The sequence below is a fragment of the Hirsutella rhossiliensis genome, assembly GCF_020360975.1.
Source record: "Hirsutella rhossiliensis strain HR02 chromosome Unknown scaffold00005, whole genome shotgun sequence".
In the NCBI taxonomy this organism is placed as follows: Eukaryota; Fungi; Ascomycota; class Sordariomycetes; order Hypocreales; family Ophiocordycipitaceae; genus Hirsutella; species Hirsutella rhossiliensis.
The window spans coordinates 2447246-2465149 of NW_025408671.1; the positions used below are offsets into that span (position 1 = coordinate 2447246).

At 59.5% G+C, this 17904-nt stretch overlaps 9 protein-coding genes across 9 annotated transcripts; 3 read left to right on the top strand and 6 right to left on the bottom strand.

The window, feature by feature from the left end:
* Positions 1–148: 148 nt before the first annotated feature.
* HRG_05471 (microtubule-associated protein CRIPT domain-containing protein) lies at positions 149–700 on the top strand (the record flags this gene model as incomplete). Its single annotated transcript, XM_044863942.1, has 4 exons — positions 149–322; positions 384–433; positions 488–561; positions 618–700. 4 exons carry the CDS (start codon positions 149–151, stop codon positions 698–700), a joined length of 381 nt encoding a protein of 126 aa, XP_044720474.1.
* A 297-nt stretch (positions 701–997) lies between these two features.
* On the bottom strand, positions 998–2239 carry HRG_05472 (alpha/beta hydrolase fold domain-containing protein; the record flags this gene model as incomplete). The annotated part of the gene is made up of 3 exons (XM_044863943.1): positions 998–1875; positions 1939–2076; positions 2149–2239. The coding sequence occupies 3 exons, from the start codon at positions 2237–2239 to the stop codon at positions 998–1000; spliced, it is 1107 nt and encodes a 368-aa protein (XP_044720475.1).
* A 1645-nt stretch (positions 2240–3884) lies between these two features.
* Positions 3885–4936, bottom strand: HRG_05473 (pinin/SDK/memA/ protein; the record flags this gene model as incomplete). Its single annotated transcript, XM_044863944.1, has 5 exons — positions 3885–4187; positions 4252–4320; positions 4393–4675; positions 4724–4852; positions 4920–4936. 5 exons carry the CDS (start codon positions 4934–4936, stop codon positions 3885–3887), a joined length of 801 nt encoding a protein of 266 aa, XP_044720476.1.
* A 616-nt stretch (positions 4937–5552) lies between these two features.
* HRG_05474 (PHF5-like protein) lies at positions 5553–6073 on the top strand (the record flags this gene model as incomplete). Its single annotated transcript, XM_044863945.1, has 3 exons — positions 5553–5569; positions 5619–5892; positions 6032–6073. The coding sequence occupies 3 exons, from the start codon at positions 5553–5555 to the stop codon at positions 6071–6073; spliced, it is 333 nt and encodes a 110-aa protein (XP_044720477.1).
* A 393-nt stretch (positions 6074–6466) lies between these two features.
* Positions 6467–7905, bottom strand: HRG_05475 (peroxin 26; the record flags this gene model as incomplete). Its single annotated transcript, XM_044863946.1, has 4 exons — positions 6467–6830; positions 6888–7337; positions 7394–7831; positions 7880–7905. 4 exons carry the CDS (start codon positions 7903–7905, stop codon positions 6467–6469), a joined length of 1278 nt encoding a protein of 425 aa, XP_044720478.1.
* Positions 7906–8780: 875 nt separating this feature from the next.
* Positions 8781–11457, bottom strand: HRG_05476 (haspin like kinase domain-containing protein; the record flags this gene model as incomplete). The annotated part of the gene is made up of 3 exons (XM_044863947.1): positions 8781–9458; positions 9540–10477; positions 11247–11457. The coding sequence occupies 3 exons, from the start codon at positions 11455–11457 to the stop codon at positions 8781–8783; spliced, it is 1827 nt and encodes a 608-aa protein (XP_044720479.1).
* Positions 11458–11763: 306 nt separating this feature from the next.
* On the top strand, positions 11764–13160 carry HRG_05477 (uncharacterized protein; the record flags this gene model as incomplete). The annotated part of the gene is made up of 2 exons (XM_044863948.1): positions 11764–11836; positions 11935–13160. 2 exons carry the CDS (start codon positions 11764–11766, stop codon positions 13158–13160), a joined length of 1299 nt encoding a protein of 432 aa, XP_044720480.1.
* A 415-nt stretch (positions 13161–13575) lies between these two features.
* HRG_05478 (thiamine-binding protein) lies at positions 13576–14337 on the bottom strand (the record flags this gene model as incomplete). Its single annotated transcript, XM_044863949.1, has 4 exons — positions 13576–13666; positions 13745–13847; positions 13972–14077; positions 14278–14337. 4 exons carry the CDS (start codon positions 14335–14337, stop codon positions 13576–13578), a joined length of 360 nt encoding a protein of 119 aa, XP_044720481.1.
* A 734-nt stretch (positions 14338–15071) lies between these two features.
* HRG_05479 (PLC-like phosphodiesterase) lies at positions 15072–16253 on the bottom strand (the record flags this gene model as incomplete). Its single annotated transcript, XM_044863950.1, has 1 exon — positions 15072–16253. One exon carries the CDS (start codon positions 16251–16253, stop codon positions 15072–15074), a length of 1182 nt encoding a protein of 393 aa, XP_044720482.1.
* Between the last annotated feature and the right edge of the window lie 1651 nt (positions 16254–17904).

The window sequence follows — 17904 nt, forward strand, 5'->3', positions numbered from 1 at the left end:
GGTGTTTCGTCACCCTCCAGCCAAGCAGCCCGCGATCACCTCACCTTCAACGCCACCCACCCACCAAGCCTCCACAGCGGTGACGACTTGGCCGGGCGGAATACGATACCCATTCTCCACCGCCCAGGCAGGCAGAATAGAAGCCGTCATGGTTTGTGCCAAGTGCCAGAAGCTCTCCAAGGGCACCACCCTCGCCACCCCCGATGTCAAGAAGAAGAGCGAGATGTACTACGGTTCACCCGCCGCCAGCTCCTCCGCTTCCTCCTCAAAGGCCAAGGGCACCGCCAAGCCGACGACTCTTGGAAACAGCGGAATCAGCAAGGTATGGAACATCTGTTGCTTCTGCCATCTCGCCGGAAAACTAATGCTGGGTACTGGTACAGAGCAAGCTCCTGTCCAAGTCAGCCAAGAACCCATATGCTCAGTACTCGAGGTCCGTGAAGCTCTCCGACTCAAGCCCTCGCAGCTGATGTTGTTTTCCATCTAGCTCTTGTTCCAAGTGCAAGTCCAAAATCACCCAAGGGCACACCTTTTGTCATACTTGCGCCTTCAAGAACGACGGCAAGTAATGGCCCGTCCACTTCCTTGACACGCCTCGCTGACCAAAGCGCCTACAGCTTGTGCCATGTGTGGCAAACCGAACAAGAAGTCAACCTCGAAAGCACCTGTTGTATCCGGCCAAAAGTTCACCCTCAAGTGAAGCAAGACACCCGATGGCTTCCATGACATGATCCAGCAACGGCTGGCATCGAGTCTCGTCTTGCGTTGCGATATTGCTCTCTCGCCTGCTTGACAGGCTGCCACCATTCTCCTTAGAATATATGTCTACCAAAGTGGCAAGGCAAAAGGACCTGGTTGGTCCAAGACACTCGGCATCTCACGGCCGGATCAAAGCCAATTCGTGGCCCCACGCCTCCCTCATGCCGTGTCCTCCAAGTCTTTTTGTTCGCAATGCTATCAACGGCTCTTGGAACATAGCAACATAATCATCAAATCTTTACAAAGCCGACTTGACAGCTCCATTGAGTACACCATCCAGCCACTTGCCCAGCTGCTTGTTGACGTCGGCGCTTGCCTCGGTCGGCGCCCAGTGCGAGCTTTGAACCTCTCCCCTGGTCAACTTGGGCATGTACTGCTCCATGCCGATGGACATGGATGGGGGCAGCGCCGTGTCGTTTGTCGCCGAGATGAACAGCGTCGGCATTTCCAGCGAGGTTTTCTTGCCTGCTAGCGGAAGCTCCTCCTCCCAGCTGATCTTGCTAGTGCGATACCAGTTGAGCGGGCCATGCAGCTGCGGTGCTTTCTGGCGCATGTACTGCTGGACGTAAAAGTCGAGCTCATCGCCCGTCATCCCCTTGGGCCTTGCCAGCTTGGTCAGATTATCAAACAGAACGCCGCCGTTTTCGGCGGAAAAGCCCAGTTCGCCATTGGGACCAACCCCGCCATGCATGCCGTTGAGGAATAGGCGAACATTGTCCTTGCCCTGGAGGGTGTTTTCGACATCCGGGCCTCTGAGCTGCAGCTGATAGCGGAAGTTTGTCAAGTTGCCGGCCGCAATGACATCTTTGAGGTCGAGGTAGTCCTTCCTGGGCGGACTAAAAGGTGTGCAGAGGCTGAATACGGCCTTGATCAATTCGGGGTGCCACAAGGCGACACGCCAGACAGCGGCACCTCCCCAGTCGTGTCCGCCGAGGATGATCTGCCCGTCGCCCACAAACTTGCCAGCGAGCTCCTTGATGTCGGCCGCTATGTTCTTGAAGGACCAGTCACGCACGTCTTCGGGGCAGTCGGTACCAGCGTAGCCGAGCATATCTGGGACGACGACGCGGAAACCCAGGGACATGAGATAGGGCACCTGGTAGCGCCAGCCGAAACCTAGGTCCGGGAAGCCGTGGATGAGGAAGACGGTGTCGACGGGCGGCTGGTCCCGCGGCTCACCGACAATGTACGCATAGGTCTTGCCGCGGATCGTGGCGGTGGTGTTGCGGACCCGGGGATCGTTGGGGAGCAGCTTGCTGGTGTCCATGACGTCGGAGTGTGTCTGTGGGGGTTGGTGGGAAGAATGGGTTCCCGTGTCTGTGGACGCTCGTCAGCACAAGCGTCTTGTCTAGCTCCAGAGCTGGCGTGCAACGGGTCGGTCAGACTCACCTGCAGAGCAGTCGGCAGCGGGAAGGGCGTGTGCCACGATGGAGGCGAATAGCGGGGTCAAGAGGACCACGGATGTCAGTTTGGACAACATGATGGCTCGACGGTCTCATACCTGCAATCGATTCCGAGACTTGGAGGCCGGTCTTTGGAGGTTTTATACATGCACCGTCGTGCGGGAGCAAGATGCCGTAAGGGGATCGACAGGGCCTCGGCGATGGCCAACAAGGCGCGCAGAGTAAGACAGGCGATTGTGACGAGAGACGAGGCTGGGTTGGGCTGCGTATGTACCTCGGTGTACAAGGTCAAGGCGACGGGGCGCTGGAGGTTATTCGTTGGCAGCAAGAGACTGTATCTCTGCAACGCCGCAGAGGCCAGGATCCGGGTTCACGCTCTTGCGGGTTTATTTGGGTTTATGTGAATTTCTTTGTTTCTCCTGGTTGGGGTAAGCACCGCTGCTCCGCCGGCACTTGTCGATACCCTCCCATCCCCGCGCTGTCCGTCCCGGGCGGGCGGGGCTGCAGCGAGCGGGCCGAGGTCGTCGCGCACTCGGGCTTCGGGCTTCGGCCCCCAGTGGTCCATCCGGCTTGGACCGCGGAGGGCGAGCGAGCACCAGCCATTTCGTCCACCACCATGCCGCGTTGTACATCAAGCACGCCCCTTGCCCTCGAGCACATTCTCTTCTTCACCGTGGACACAGCATGTCATCTGTCATGCATGGGCGAAAGCTGTGCCGTTGCCTCTTCGTTGATTGCTGAGGGCGGTATTAAGAAAGCCCGAATCAGGGTAGACAGTGCCTGTTAGTGATGGCCTCGTACGGACTGCGCTGTAGTTCCAAGTCCACTCGCTCGGTCCCTCTCACAGCTCCGACAGAGAAAGGCCGGCAGCTGGGCCGAAAGACGACAGGCAAGGTCTCTGTCGCGCTCCGGCGCAGGCGGCCATTGCCGCATTGGTAAGCTGCATCTGCATCCTCCGCCCGTCATGTCTTGGTTTTTTCCCACTCTGGACATCGAGGGACGGAAGCCGGCTGATGGTCCTCGGCCATGCACTGCGCCCACTTCCCTACGGATCGGCAGTTGCTGTGCCATCTTACGTCCGACGTATCCCAGGCAGATTCTACATAATACCACGCACGCGTGCATCCGTAGCACAGGCGGCGTGGGCCGTACAGTGCCCCCGAATGGATGAGCAAACTCCAGGGGCTTGGGCAATGACGCGGCATTTGTTGCTTCGTGCTTCCGGCAGCCGAGGCATTGCATTCTGTCGACCGGGGCAAGGGATTCTGAGCCACGGCGGACGCAACCTTGGCCGGCCGTCCGCCAAAAGTCCGACCAGCAAGTCACGCAATCCTGCGTCCTTGATGATGATTCTTGCATTCATGCTCCGGCATATCGGGTCCTTGCCTTGCCATCTCCCGGGAAGCAACGGAAACCACGGCCTTAGCTTATGCTACTCTCTTCGCCCTGCTTTAGGCTTTGGGCTTTGGGCTTTGGTATTGTTTGTTTCCCTCGTGGACATCGTTCTCGATTAATTCTTCCAGCGCCGAGGCTTGCCGTCCAGGTAAAAGCAGAAAAACAACCGGCGAACTGTGCTGTTCATGATACCAAGCCATTGACCAGAGTAGCTGCTCTGAACAACCAGAGCCGAGTACTTGATCCCAGTACGCCAGCAAGAAAACTTTGCAAGGCGACTCAGCACCAGAGGGCAGAGCGACCGACATCAAGAGTCTGCGTGACGCATCAGTAAATAACTGTGTCCTCTTCAGCCTCGACCAAGACATCACCCGAGTCGTCGTGCATGTCGTGGACTGGCGCAGCCGTCTTCTTGACAGCATCCTCTGCTGGCTCGTGTTGCGCCGCCTTATGATGCTGTGCTGGCGATGGCGCGGCGTCCGAGTCCCTCCTCGACCCGTACCGCTTCAGGTGCTGCTCCTTGCGTCCTTTGAAGTCCTCGAGCTCTCTGGAGATGCTGGCCTTGCAGTTGCGGACCTGGGCTTCGATAATGTCCTTTTCCCTGCGGCTAAGTCTTCGCGGCAGGAAATACTGCCGATGAGGTGAGCAAACGGTGTCCGCTACCTAGTAGGACGCTGGGACAAAGATCACATACGATCTCGGGCGTCGATCTCGTTTGCAGAAACTGCGCCAGCTTCAACGTCTTGGCGTGCCTGCTGCGCATCTGATTCGCGGGATCGTCCCTCGGTCAGTATGACAGAGCGACAGCATCTTTCGTCCGTTTGATTCGACGTACCACTCGCTCTTCCCACGTAATCTGCTGCTCCATGCGAATATCATGCAGCGCCGCGCGTTTCTCTGCACGCTTCTTGTCCTCCTCGGCGGCCTGCTGCTGCATCTTGTCCCGCTGGCGCCGCTCAATCTCCTGGCGGCGTCGCTGCTGGGGGTTGCTGGTCTTCTGGCTGAGCGTGTTCAGGAGGCCGCCAAACAGGCGCTTTCCGCGCTGTTTCTCCTCTTCCGTCGCACCCGAAGGCCTCCGCCCTTGGTCAGAACTCTGCTTGCTGTCCCGGGATTCAGGTCTGCGGTCGGGCGAGGTCGATCGGACGAGCATTTCGTCGCGCTCTTGCTTGGATCGCTTCGCCGTGCCATCGTCCGAGCGTTGGGCGGAGGACATCTTCCTCTTGCGGCTTCCATCCTCCACAGGGCTCTTCCCGCGCGCATCCGACGGCGGCGTCGGAGCTTCAGCGGAACGCTCTCTGCAAGCGACGGTCAAGGTGTTAGAGCTTGGGGCAGGCCAGGTGGCAAGACTGGAGGGCTGCGCACTCGTCTTCGGTAGCCATTTGCCCGGCGCTTGCTTCTCAAAGTGTCATGATACTGGGTGCTCGAGCGGACTAGGTTTGTTCAGCGAGAGGCGCGTAGCTGAAGCTCTAGCGATGTGGCTGATGGTGTCGGAGAGACGGGCGGCTGGGGTCGTTTTGGAGTTTGGAGCTCGTCTTTGTGCGAATGAAATGGGGAGGCGCAAGATGAAAGCTCCCGTAGCACCTTTCTCGTCAGGTGGTGATCCGATCGACAGGTACCTGCAGGCCCGCTTTGCATACCAAAGGTACCTAGATACCTATATTGCTACGCTGGGGCAACGCGTGGGGGGTTTTTATCGACGATAAGCTCTCCTCCCCACCAGTGAGGCTCCATGATTGGCTGACGCGCCGAGGTTCCGCGTACTGTCGAAGACGGCAGTGAATCACGGACAAGGCTGAGAAATCAACCCCGAGGCCAGACGAAACCCCCATTTCTACAGCTCGGCCGGCTGCTGCTTTCCCCGAACCTGCATTGTCGTCACGTACTCCCTACACGGAATTTATCCAGCTTCAAACAGCGCTGCTTCGTTCTTCTTCATCTCCTCATCCTCTCCACGTGCGATACACATCTCCAGCTCAACTGAACTAGTCCAGCATCATGTCTCGCCACCATCCGTGAGTCTCCGTTTTCCGCTGACGGTCACAGTACTAACCTCCCGGGCAGCGATCTCGTCATGTGCCGCAAGCAGCCCGGCATCGCCATCGGCCGCCTCTGCGACAAGTGCGACGGCAAATGCCCCGTCTGCGACTCTTACGTCCGTCCCACGACCCTTGTCCGCATCTGCGACGAGTGCAGCTTCGGCAACTATCAGAACAAGTGCGTCGTCTGCGGCGGCGAGGGCATCTCGGACGCTTTCTACTGCTTCGAGTGCACCCGCCTCGAAAAGGACCGTGACGGCTGTCCCAAGATCATCAACCTGGGCAGCTCGCGTACGGATGTACGCTTCCCTCTTTCCTCTACCCTCTAGCTCCCTTCCTGCCCGACGCTATTTGCGTCCCTACTCCTAATCCAATGTTTGCGGGCGTGTTTTTGAATCGAAAAATTGAGCATAGCGCTGACAATGCTGTCTTTTGCAGCTATTTTACCAAAAGAAAACGAATCGGTCTACAAATTACTAGTCATGGAGCGCCCTGGGTTGGGCCTCAGGACCATGCGGAGGGAATGGGGATAATAAAGCAGAGCGGAACTTTCTTGCCTGGCAGCTGGTGGTTTTTTGCTCATAGAGCGCTCGGCGTTGACGGCGTAAGGGGAGACGGGGCACGTCAAGTCATCATGCCACGTTGAACGACCGTACGCGGCCACACAGGAATTGAAATTTGTTTTTTGTCCAAGGGTGCACCACTATGTACTTTGAAGCTGCCGTCTCGCAGTTATGTGGTGATTCTCAAGTCATGTCGGTGCGTGAAACCCTCACACTGCTACTCGTGGATGCCTTATCCAAACCCATACAACGCCAAGAAATGCAAGGAGATTTTAGTACAGCAAGGGAGGCGGTGTCCTCATCGACCAGGTCAGATGTAGCTGACCTTGGTGCCCATGCCCGCCGTGGCCTTGAGCTTGCCCCACGACACCCCCAGTATGCGCTGCATGCGTTGCCGGATGCCTCTGTGGCCCAGCATGAAGAGCAAGCTGACGATGAAGAAGATTAGCCTCGTCAGCAGGGCTGGATTGCCGTTGAGCGAGGTAGCGAGCCCGTCCAAGGCTGCGCGCAGGCGCGACACGATCATGCCCGCCCGCGCAGTAAATGTCGTGGCCACAACGGCCTTGTTGTTTGGCCGCGAGACGGGTGTCCGTGGCGGCCGCTGGTGGTGTCTCCCCGTGGCGCTCCCGTTGGCTGCCGAGCCGGGCGCCTGATCGATGCCGTAGTCGACCTCGCTCCCGAGACGCCGCGTGCGCTCCTCCTCTAACCGTCTCCGCTCCCTCTCCTCGTACTCGGCGCGCTGCCGCCTGGCATCTTCAATGTCTCTCCGCAGCTGCTCCTCTTGCCGCTGTCGCTCTTCTCGCTCGAGGCGTTCCTGTTCCTGCTGCTCCTCCTGCAGGCTCTGAAGGGCCTGAAGGAAGGCTTCCCTACGCTCGTCGTCGAGGACGGAGCTAACGCTGATGAACTCACGGGCATAGTCCCACTCGTTGTTGCGGAGCAGGACGTGCAGCGTGTACAGCTCGAGTATCTTGACTCTGGCGTTGAGGTCGCGGGGGGTATCGGCGCCGCTGGTACCGGGAGCTGGGGACCGGTAGCGATGGCCCATGCGAGAGGCCGGCGCCGGCGACCCTGCGAGCTTGTCGGCCAGGTCGAGGTTGGGGGCGTTGGACGAGGCCAGGTACGTCTCCAGCCTGCGCTGGTTCAGCGTCTGGTCGCGCGCATGCGCCAGCAGCAGCGTCGCCCTAGCCGTCGCCCGTCAGAATCGGCCTGGTGACGTGGGCGGGACAGAGTGACTTACAGGTTGATGACCACGTCAGAGTCGACGTCTGCCTCGACGCCGTGATAGCCGTGACGCACAACCTCCTCCCAGACATGGCCGTCTCGAACCTTGGCGCACAGAGCCCTCCATTCCTGGTTGCCAAAGGTCTCCTTGCCCTCGTCGGGCTCCATGTCGAGAATGGCATTGAGGATAGTCAGGTAGAGACTCCAGACCTTGATGCGCGTGGTTCGCGAGGCCCTTGCGACGGGCGCGGGCTCTCCATTGTCGGCAGAATCGGGCGGAGCGATGAGGGGGGCCAGGGTCGTTAGCGCCTCGGGCAGGCGACGCGTCAGGAAGAGCGTCGATGCTTGGCGGTATGTCTTGGATACCTGAGAGGAATGCCGGGAGGCGGCCGTGGCGGTGGAGGAGGAGGCGGCCGAGGAGAAGGAGTAGGAGGAGAGGGAGGAGGAGAGGAGGCTGCGGGTGAAGGGCTCAGGGAGGGCGGCTGGGCTCGTCGCAGCGTACGACGAGGAGCCGTTGGCGGACGACATGGCGACGAGTCTCGTCTGCTTGTCCTACAAGCTCGTCATGGGATGCCGCTTTTTTTTGGTTGTGTGTTGCAAGAGGAGAAGCGGGAAAGTCGTCGGGCTTGTTGTTGTCAAGGAGCGCGGGAGGCCGGAATGCGGGAGAAAGGAGGGATGAGCGGTGGTGTTATTACTGTACAACGATTGGCCGGATCATTGGAGAAATGGGCAGCGCCAGTTGTTCCTGGTAACTGCTGTATGTATGCACGTCGCAAGTGGGTGGAAAAAAGAGTACAGCACAGAAACGAGCGTGATGAGTCGTCGTCGAAGGAAAAGGGCGGGATCGCGAGACAAAACACCAGTGGGCCATGACATGTGGCTGTCGGTCGTCAACATTCTTTTAGCCTCGGCTGCCAACAAACACGCCAGCCAGCGGGCGCCGTAATTGGTCTCGTGGTCCCTCGTTTGTCGGCAGAGGAGGGGTCTGGGGTCCCCTGCAGCGAGGATTGCACCTGTTAAGAGATACTTGCCTGTTTGCCAACCCTTGCCCCTGGCGTTGTTGTTCTTTGCAACCTCAGCTATCCCTCTCCACGATCGCCCGCCCGCCCACCGGCAGCCCCGGAAATCACGGGTAAAAGAGCCGGTTTGGGAAAAGAGAGGAATCAACGCCGAGTGGAGAGAGCCGTGCCACTTGGATAGGCAGTAATTACTTCGTATAGTAGTTTATATGCGTTGGTGCTAAGTTAGGCAGCGAGCCAAGAGAAACGGGCCCTCTAGATAGATACATCCGGTCAATGGCAAATGCTTCCTTCCCATCCATAACCAAGAACCCCTCGCACCATCTCGTGACTCCACGCAAACCCCCCAAACACCATCATCGCCTCCCACACGGGAACGCTCTTCTACGCCTGCTGCCTTGTCCTCCTCGGAGATCGTCGCCTCAACGGCGAGTCCCCCCCGGCCTGCGGGACAATGATGCTATCCTCCTTGTCGAGTATCGAAGCCTCCGCCCCGCGCAGCTGCTCTTCTTGGATCCAGCCAGCCTCCACCGCGAAGCAGACCACGTCGGCCGCAGACCCGAAGCAGACCACGCCGTCCTCGGCCTCCGGGTCCAGATGCTTCCACATCTCCTTGGTCTCCTTCCGGAACCGAGTCAGGTCCCGCTTGGCCCCCTTGAAGCTGTCTCCGAGGTAGCGGTACAGGTATGCCAGCCACAGCACGTTGGTATAGGGCGCGTGTGCGTCCCATGAAAGCGGCCCGTCGACGCCCTTTGCGTGCGGCGTCCGGTGGCCCTCCGGGGGGATGCACTTGCGGTCAGCGCGGAGCAGGAATGACCGCATCTGCCGGTATACCGTGCACTGGGATGCGTGGGTGCTCGTGAAGAGACTGAGGTCCCTCTCCAGGTCAAACGCCACCGGCTTCGCGTCTGCCGCCGACACGTCTTGTGCCCTTGACAGCCCATAATCTAGGATGGTGATGTCGAGGCCCGAGTAGCCAAAAAAGCCACCACGCTTGGCGTCTTTCTGCCGCGGTGGGCTCACGCGCTTGACACAGAGATTGCCCTCGTGCAAGTCTCGATGCTGCCGCTCGTGTTAGCCAAAGGGCCCCCTACAAGGGCCTGGCCGAAGGGCGGGCAGAAAGACTCAAACTAGGCCTCTCACCTCAAACATGGCGATATCCTCGGCCCTCGCCAGCGCGACTGCTTCGAGCAAGAAAATATCCCACAGCTGGCTCTCATCGGCCAGCTCCCAGTCCTCGAGCGCAGTTCCCGCGTCCCCCAGTTCCACCGCCAGGAACTTGGTCTCGGCGACGTAGCGGCTCGGCGACGGGTAGAACTGCGCCCGACCGGGGTCCTGTCTCTTCATGCGTCTCTGAAAGGCCTGGTGTGTCTCCAGCAGCTGCTTGGTCGCCTTGCCCTGGACAAGATATCTCTCCTTGTAAACAACGAAGCCGGGAATATCAGCCAGCCACTCCGAGATTTGCAGTTCGCCGTTGACGTCGTCTTGGCTGTGCGGCTCCTCGTCGACGAGGCCCGACTTGACCTGGGTTTTTGTCTGGGGCTTGATGGGCGACTCGAGGCGGATGACTTTGATGATACTGGTACCTCGCTCATTGGACACGCGGTAGACTTCTGCGTAGGACGCCTCGGCAATCTTGACGATGCAGTCACCGGGGGGGCACACGTCGTCCCACGTCAGGACCCGCAAGGATGCATCGCCCTGGGGTTCTGCCGGCGTCTGCTTTTTCGCGGCTTTCACTCTATCCCTGGAGGCGTTTCCGGTCGCGGCGACGGTTTGGCTTGGGGCCGGTGGGCGAGTCTCCGGGTCGTCGGCCTGCCTCTCGGTCCATCCCGCCGTCACATCGTGGGTGCTCAAACAACGCGGTGGAGGCGTCAAGGGTTGCTGCTTGACGCTCTTCCGCGGTGAATTTCTTGGTGTTGGCTCGTTTTCCAGGTGGATGGCGGATAGCTGCTCTGCGATGCACTTCACGGGGTCGACTGCGACTGCGACAGGTGGCTTGCGCACCGGGCTCTGCGGCAGCTCGGCGAAGAGCCTCTCGGCCTTTGTCCTCTTTGACGGCTTTCCATACTGGCGGGAGGCTGTTGTACGGGGCATTTTGTATTCATATCGCGAGCGTTGGTCAGTTTACTGGTCGAGTTGCGTCTCTCGCCACCTCGTCTTGTTGGGTTGCGAGGCGATGTTCATGCTGCCGCTGGCGTTGGCGCGGCAACGGCTCTGTGGCGCAGGCGCAGGACTTGGTGCGAACGCCACAGCTGCTTAAGCAAGCCCCGACTTTGACTGCACAGAAGATGCCTGTACGTAATTATTCTGTATTCACAAAGAGACGAGTGAACTGCAAATCACGGAGTAGGTAATTCGACCCCTATCTTGTTTGCGGCAAGTAAATTGGCTCTTTGGTCTGGTTACGGGTCTCGAGTCCTGACCAGGGAATTCGTGCCTGTATGTACGAATAAGCTGTAACATGAACTCTTCTCCCCAGACTTTAGAGAACTGCTGGCAAGAGCCGCTAAGAAGGTGACCCAGGGAGTTGGTAGAGTTAGGGCATTAACGCAAGCATCCCTTTCGCTTGTGAGCGTCGAAGCGCCTGATGAGCTGGTTGGCTGGCTCTAGCCGAGATGGCCCGGGGAGGTGGAGGGAGACTGGAAATCTCGTGGACGCAAGCCTCGCTTCTGGACCGCAGACAGACGTTACAGGGCTTTCTCGATTGCACCATATCTTGCGCCTCCTACATAGAGAGCAGGATCTGAGTTGCTGGTGTTGACGCAGAGGATACTGTTACACTTGCCCCTGACAGCTTTCTCCCATACATGACCGCAGCCGACAACGCCTCGCACTCAGCCCTCTCACCGACTGCCAAGGTCCAGTTCCACAGGTCATCCTGCTCTAAGCCGGTGGGCTTCATGGCGCGCAGTACGTCCAGGTTGGCGCTATACATACAGGCCGCGTTCATAAACCTTAGGGACTTGGGCCGCCGGTAACCGATCTGGCCGCTCGATGCCTTCGCGTCTTTCGATTCTTTCCGCGGGCTGATCAGGGGGAGGAAGTTGGCGTATCCCATTGTGGAGGAGCTGTGCGCCGCAGGCTGTGGCGCGAGCGGGCGAGGTTGCTGGCACTGGAGGGTTATTATTAGGAGGTAGATGTTGTTATCGTCCATAAGTAGTTATGGTACAGTACTGGTTGGGTATGCATCTAAAGGGGTCGGCGAAAGGTGCAGCTGCTCCAGACCCACTCCGCCTTCCCCCCGGACCGCCTCCGCAAAAGCCTCCAATTTTCCAGCCGAGCTCAAGCTCACTGTGTCCTCGTCGCCCCCTTCACCTCCCTCCCTCCCCTCCGCCTGTGCTCCGCCCAATCCACCGCAGCAGCCATGGCGGATCTGTTCAAGAACTTGTTTGGGGGCGCCAAGCCGTCGCAGCCCGCGGCCAAGAAGCCCGAGGCCGGTAAGCTGCTTTGTCTGTCCCTTGCTGCCGACCAACGTCTGTGCAAGGACGTCGAGGCGCCATGATGGAGCTGATATTCTCTTGTCCCCGACCGCCAGACTTTGCCGACTTTGCCGCCGCCCCCGATCCCGTCCCCGAGGCCGCCCCTCACGCCGCGACGCTCGCCGGCACCGCTGCCACCACCCCCTTGCCCACCGGCCGGCCCTACACCAAGTGGTACAATGTCCACGAGCGCCACTCGCTCTCCGAGTTTAAGATCGAGGGCCTCATTCTCGCTGTTGCGGCTTTTGTCTTCCTCCTGCACATCCTGGGCGCGCGCATCAACCGGTCCAAGGCCAGGGCTTGGATCCGTGCCCACGCGCGCGTCCTCAAGAGCGAGTTTGCCCTCGTCGGCTTCGGTGACGCGCCCACCATGGAGACGGACGTCGACGACGACCGCCTCATCAAGGAGAAATCGCTCTTCGAGTTTGCCACGTACGCGACGGGCCGCCAGAACACGGCCTTTATGGACGTCAAGCTCACTCTGTCCAAGCGCTTCAACCCCATCATCAACGTCGTCGAGACGGCCGCCTCCTTCTTCTCCGACTCGTTTGCCCCGCCGGCCGATTTCATGGAGGCCTTCCTGTACCCCTTTGACGGCAAAGAAGATCTGACAGTGCCCTCGACGCCCGGCGAGACTCGGGCAAGAGACACCAAGAGCACCTACGAGGGTTTCGTGTGGGCCGTGGTCAACAAGGACCGCATGCAGAGGGTGCGAGAGGACCGCTACGACGTCACGCTCACCTCCACAAAGGACAACTCGAAGCTGCCCAACTGGCTGACGGTTATGAGCGAGAGCTCCGAAATCACCGACGTGCTGCTGACCAAGGAGCTCATCGACGCCGTGGTGGCGGCCGGCGACGCCTTCGAGTACCTCATCGTGACGGACCAGCCGGCGGACCGCCCCAAGACACTTGACGAGACCAACCCGCGCAAGCGCCTCTTCCTCAGGTACCGCCTCCCGTCGGACAACGGCTACGACACCCTCGCACCCCTCTTGTCCTACTTTGTCCGGATGCCCGACCGGCTCGTGCAGGCGGCGCACTTCCGGCCCGAGGTGATGAAGAAGGTGCGCGCGACGCGCGAGGCCATGGTTGCGCAGATTAGAAAGGCAGACCAGGAGGAGCGCAACGAGGAGCGCATCTACGAAAAGGAGAAGACGCGCAAGGCCAAGCGCGACGCCGAGCTCAAGGGCCTGGACGCCAAGGCGCAGAAGAAGTACCTTGAGAAGGAGAAGGAGAAGGAGCTGCGCAGGAGCCAGAAGAAGATGACGATGCGGGCTTGAGATTTTGCCTTTTTTGGGCTGTTTAACGAACAAAGGGCGGACTAGGCCATACCGATGGATTGTGACCGCTCAAAAGAGTCATCCGAGATCAATGGCATGGACTGGAGCACAAGGGAGGCCGAGCATTGTATGTTTGTGTTGTCTGTACTAGTAGCCATGGTAAGAGCGGCATATCGTGCGCCGTGTCAGCGCAGAGGCACGATGGAGAGCGGTTGTGTATGACGTATGCTATGCAAGGACCAGTCATGAACAGGGGCAAACGACTTGGTCTTAACAAGGAATGGAACTCAAGAAATCCAGCCGCGGGCAAATCGGAGCGTCCATGTGCTCCCGTGCGGGTGGAGAAAGACGCCGGGTCCCGGTCTCCGGTGCGCGGACCGCCGGCCGGCCGGCCCGATGATGGCCCCCCCACCGGTCACGGCGCCTTGGCGGGCGTCTGGTCACCGCGCGCCAGCAGGTCCTCGACCCTCCTGACCTTGTCCTCGGCCGTCTGCGCCTTGTCCGTCCTACAGGGCAGCGCCACGATTAGCCTCGAGCGGGGAGAAGGCACGAAGCACGGAGAACTACATCTCCGTGACTCTTACCTAGACCCGACACGCATCGACGATTGCACCCTCAGCACGCCCCTCCGATGCACGACGGTGTGCGCCTTGCCCACGACGGCCATGACCTCGTCCCAGCTGCCCTCTGGAGAGCGGGCGGGGGGAATACTCGTCAGCCTTGGGGTTCGTTGCCGGGGGCGGTTGGTTGCGTGGGACAATGCAGAGAGAGAGAGCTGGGGAGAGGCGAGAGGGGGAGGGGAGAGGCGTACCGACAGTCGTGCCGGCCGCGTGCATCGTGTACTTGAGCCCACTGGCCCGCAGGACGCGCTGCACCTCGGCCACCTCCTCGGCGACGGAGGCGCTGGCCGTGCCAACCTGCATGTTTCCACCCAGAGTTGGTCAGTCATCATCATCATCATCATCAGCAGCAGCAGCAGAGGGATGCTCCAATGGTAGGTATAGCATATCGATCCGGCCAGCCGGCCAGGCAGGCACGCGAAAAGCGAGGGAGTGTGCGTGTGTGTGTGTGCGTGTGTGTGTGTATGTGCGTATCAAAAGGAAAAAGGGCAGCGTACGGGGATGAGGCAAAAGTCGACGTAGCACGCCGGCGGGACGGGAATCGCGGCATAGTCCATCTTCGAAGCGGTGCGACGATGGCGCAGAAGCAGCAAAAGGAGGCAACCAAGATAACCCGACGTCGGGACGCCTAAAAAAAAAGAAACAGAGGCGGGCGGCCCTTTTGCTTTTTGCTTTTTGAGTCGTCGTCGGTCGGCTCGGCCCGTCTGCTGAGCTAGACGCCTTTGTACCCGTTCTTCGTTCTTTTGTCGATGACGACGACTGGCGAGGCGAAAGGACAGGTGGGTGGATGGATGTTTTGAAAGTCAGTCATGCATCCACTCCACCGCCAGATGCCAAGAGTAACTCTGGGACTAGATTCTGATTCGCCGACAACGGCGCAGAGCCGCATGCCAGCCAGGACTCGAACCACGAGCGAGCACTAGCAAATAGCAAGGACCAAGCTCTTCATTCACGTCATGCCGACGTTCAAGTGCCCAACGCAGTCGAGGTTCACGCAGTGTTTTGTTTTCGGTAAGAGGCAGAGAGCCTTGACCCCCATTCTGTAGACTGTAATAATATGCTAGACTCCGTGGTATCTTCAACGACCTACTGCCCCCGTCCCAAGCCGGACCCAGCCCCAAGCCGTTGTCGATCCAAGTGCTGGAATATTTGCGCTCAAAATGTAATGCCCAATCATGTCCCATTTGCTGAAACCCCAAAAGCAATTAAGCCGGCGCCCGAGATTTAGAAAAAGGAAAACGATATGCAGAAAAAAATGGCAGAAGCACAAACGCACCCGAGACAGATGCGACTACAGCAGCCACAGCGAGGTCGCCGTCAGACACGCCACCACAACACCCGTGGCGCGCGCCCCCAGCTCGCGGGGCGCCGCCGACGTCAGGTCGACGGCTTTGCGGCCCGTGGTGCTGCTCACGCCGTTGAGGCGGTCGGCGGCCTCGATGGGGTTGGCGCGGTCCCAGAAGTCGACGAGGATAAAGTTGGGCTGCTGCCCCCACTCGGAGCTACACAGATCGAGGTGCTTGCCGAGGTTGCCGTCGGTCGAGTTGCCGGGGTTGTTGACCGTGTCGATCCTGTCCACGTCTGGGACCAGGATGTCGGAGTTGATGCCGATCGACTTGGCCACGCTCTTGATGATGCCGGAGTCGAAGGGCTGGTCCTTGAAGTGGTTGACGAGGCTCATGTAGCCGTTGGAGATGGCCTGGGTGGGCTGGCCGGCGGCCTTGGGGCGGTCGAGGGTGCAGTTGAAGCCGTTGAGCTGGGTCACCTCGAAGGGGGTCTCGAAGATGTGCACGAAATGGGGCAGCATGTAGGGCAGGGCGGGCGAGGCCTCTGTGTTCGTGGTGAAGATGACGACCTGGGAGCGCTGGCCGATCATGGTCCCGAGGGTGGGCCAGGTGGTGGTGGCGGCGGTCGAGGCGGGCTTGTAGGCGAACTTGGTGATGCCGGAGCGCTCAAAGGCGGCACCGAGGTCGGTGGCGGGCACCTTGTCCGAGTTGACGACGACGATGGTGATGACGTCGTTGGGGTTGCGGCTGACCCAGTCGGCGACGGCGGCCAGCCAGGTATCGAGCGGCCCGGCGTCGAGGATGCCGCACGACGTGTGGCACAGGCGGAGGCCCGAGTCGACCTTGTGGACCTGGGTCTGGAGCAGGCGGAAGCCGGCGTCGAGGGCAATGGTTGCGTTTTTGAACTGGTTGCCGGCGGGCGAGTTGCGGGTGCTCTTGTCTCTCAGGAAGGAGCTGTCGTGGGCGCCCATGTGGGTGATCTTGTTGTACTGGCGGCTGCACAGCAAGGGCGAGTTGTTGCAGGTGCCAGACCCAGACCCGAGGCCTGCCGAGGGGGCTGCGGACGGCGGAGCAGCGGTCGGAGCAATGGACGGGGCATCAGACGGGGCGGCCTGGGGATTCGCGTCGACGACGCCGGCGACGGCTGCCAGAGCCGCAACGGCGAGAGCGCGTACCGAGACGACCATGATGGCGGTGAGGAGGTTTGAGAGAGAGAAAGTCGCTCGCAGGCCGTGGGCAAAAGAAAGCCCGGGGTGAAAATCTCTGCTTGTCAAGTCGAGTTCATGCGTGAACAGACGATAGAATGGCTGGAGCAAGAGTGAGTGGCAGGAAGGCGAGGCCGCAGGCTGTTGAAACGAGGGGCCCGAAAGAGTGGGGAGCAGTATGGGACGTGGAGGAGGAGAGGAAGGAGAAGAAGGAGAGGAGGGAGAGGAGGGAGAAGAAGACGAAGAAGAGAAAGAAGGAGGGAATAGAGGAAAAGGGTAATGATGTGGTGTCAGAAACTATACAGTATGTTGAAAGAGAGGCGCGCGAGAGAGCGCGAGTGGAAAGGAGGGAGGATGGGAAAAAAGGGATCACGGTTGAATAATGCAGGGGCCACTATGGGATTCCTCCGGGGCGAAGACGCGCGACAGAACCAAGTGGTACTTGGTTAGCTCCGCGTTACAGCCTGCCGCTGGGGGCCGAAAGACGGCGGGTACATGCAGGGTACGCTTGACGGGTGCCCAATCAGACGGGAGCACCAGCGTAGCGAGAGGGTACCCGAGTCAGGGCCGGCCAGTATTTTTGGAGCATACCTAGGTAGGTAGTACTTACCACCAAGTACGTAGCTACCTACCTACCGAGTACCTGCCTCAAGTACTGTTTGTATGTCGTCCCCAGCCATCCGCAGCGACCGCTTTTCCTGGAAATTGTCGATACGACATAACGGTCCCAGTACTCCGTATAGATGGCCCTGTTGGACACGTCGCGCCTAATCGTGGCCAAACATCAGGGATAACGGGCGCTGCGCCTCGACCGCGGCAGGGGATGCTTGGACAACAAATGCCTCGGCTGCCCGCTGCCGGCTGCCAGCTAATTAGGTAATAACTTCAAGTTGCTCGGGACTCGGAGAGAGACGGCGCTGTCAAAAGATGAAACGACGTGCGTGTGTCAGACGAGACACTCTAAAGGCAACACGATACATACAGCATACAGCATACAGTACCTCGGGCTGCGCAAAGCGGTGATTTTCCCTGTCGACATGTTGCCGCCGTATTACAGCATCCGGCGGCTGTCAACGACGAGAACCTTTCCGGGATCCTTGCCTCAGGGGGTGGCTTCGTCGCTTGGCCCCCCTCCGCTTGCCACCTTGGCAGACCCCGTCCTGTACCTCCATTGCGCCCTCTCTGTCGGCAGTAACAATTTGAAATAACTTAATAATTCCGTCTACGGATAGGCGATCGACTGACTGACCACCAAAAGCCTGCCCCTAACCGTTGACTTTTGGACATCCTCGCGTCTTTCTCCCGAGTCCGTCGAATAACAACTTCTCGAATAATAATGGCCATGCTATACCATACTCTGTAGAACAACCTGATTGACACCATCATCCCTCGTCGTCGATGCTCTCGTGCCACAATATGCATACGCATCATGCCAAGTGCCCTGTGGCCAATACCACCCGTTCAATGCATCTCGTACTGCCGGCTTACATTCGTCTTCGATGCAGCCCTGCACCGGCGGCAACCCGGAAGCCGCCCAACGCCAGCCAGCTATTCAATCGTGCATGCAGGGAATGATTTATTTTTACCGCTTCTTGAGCCCCGAGGCTGCTTACACGTTTGCACGGCAATGACG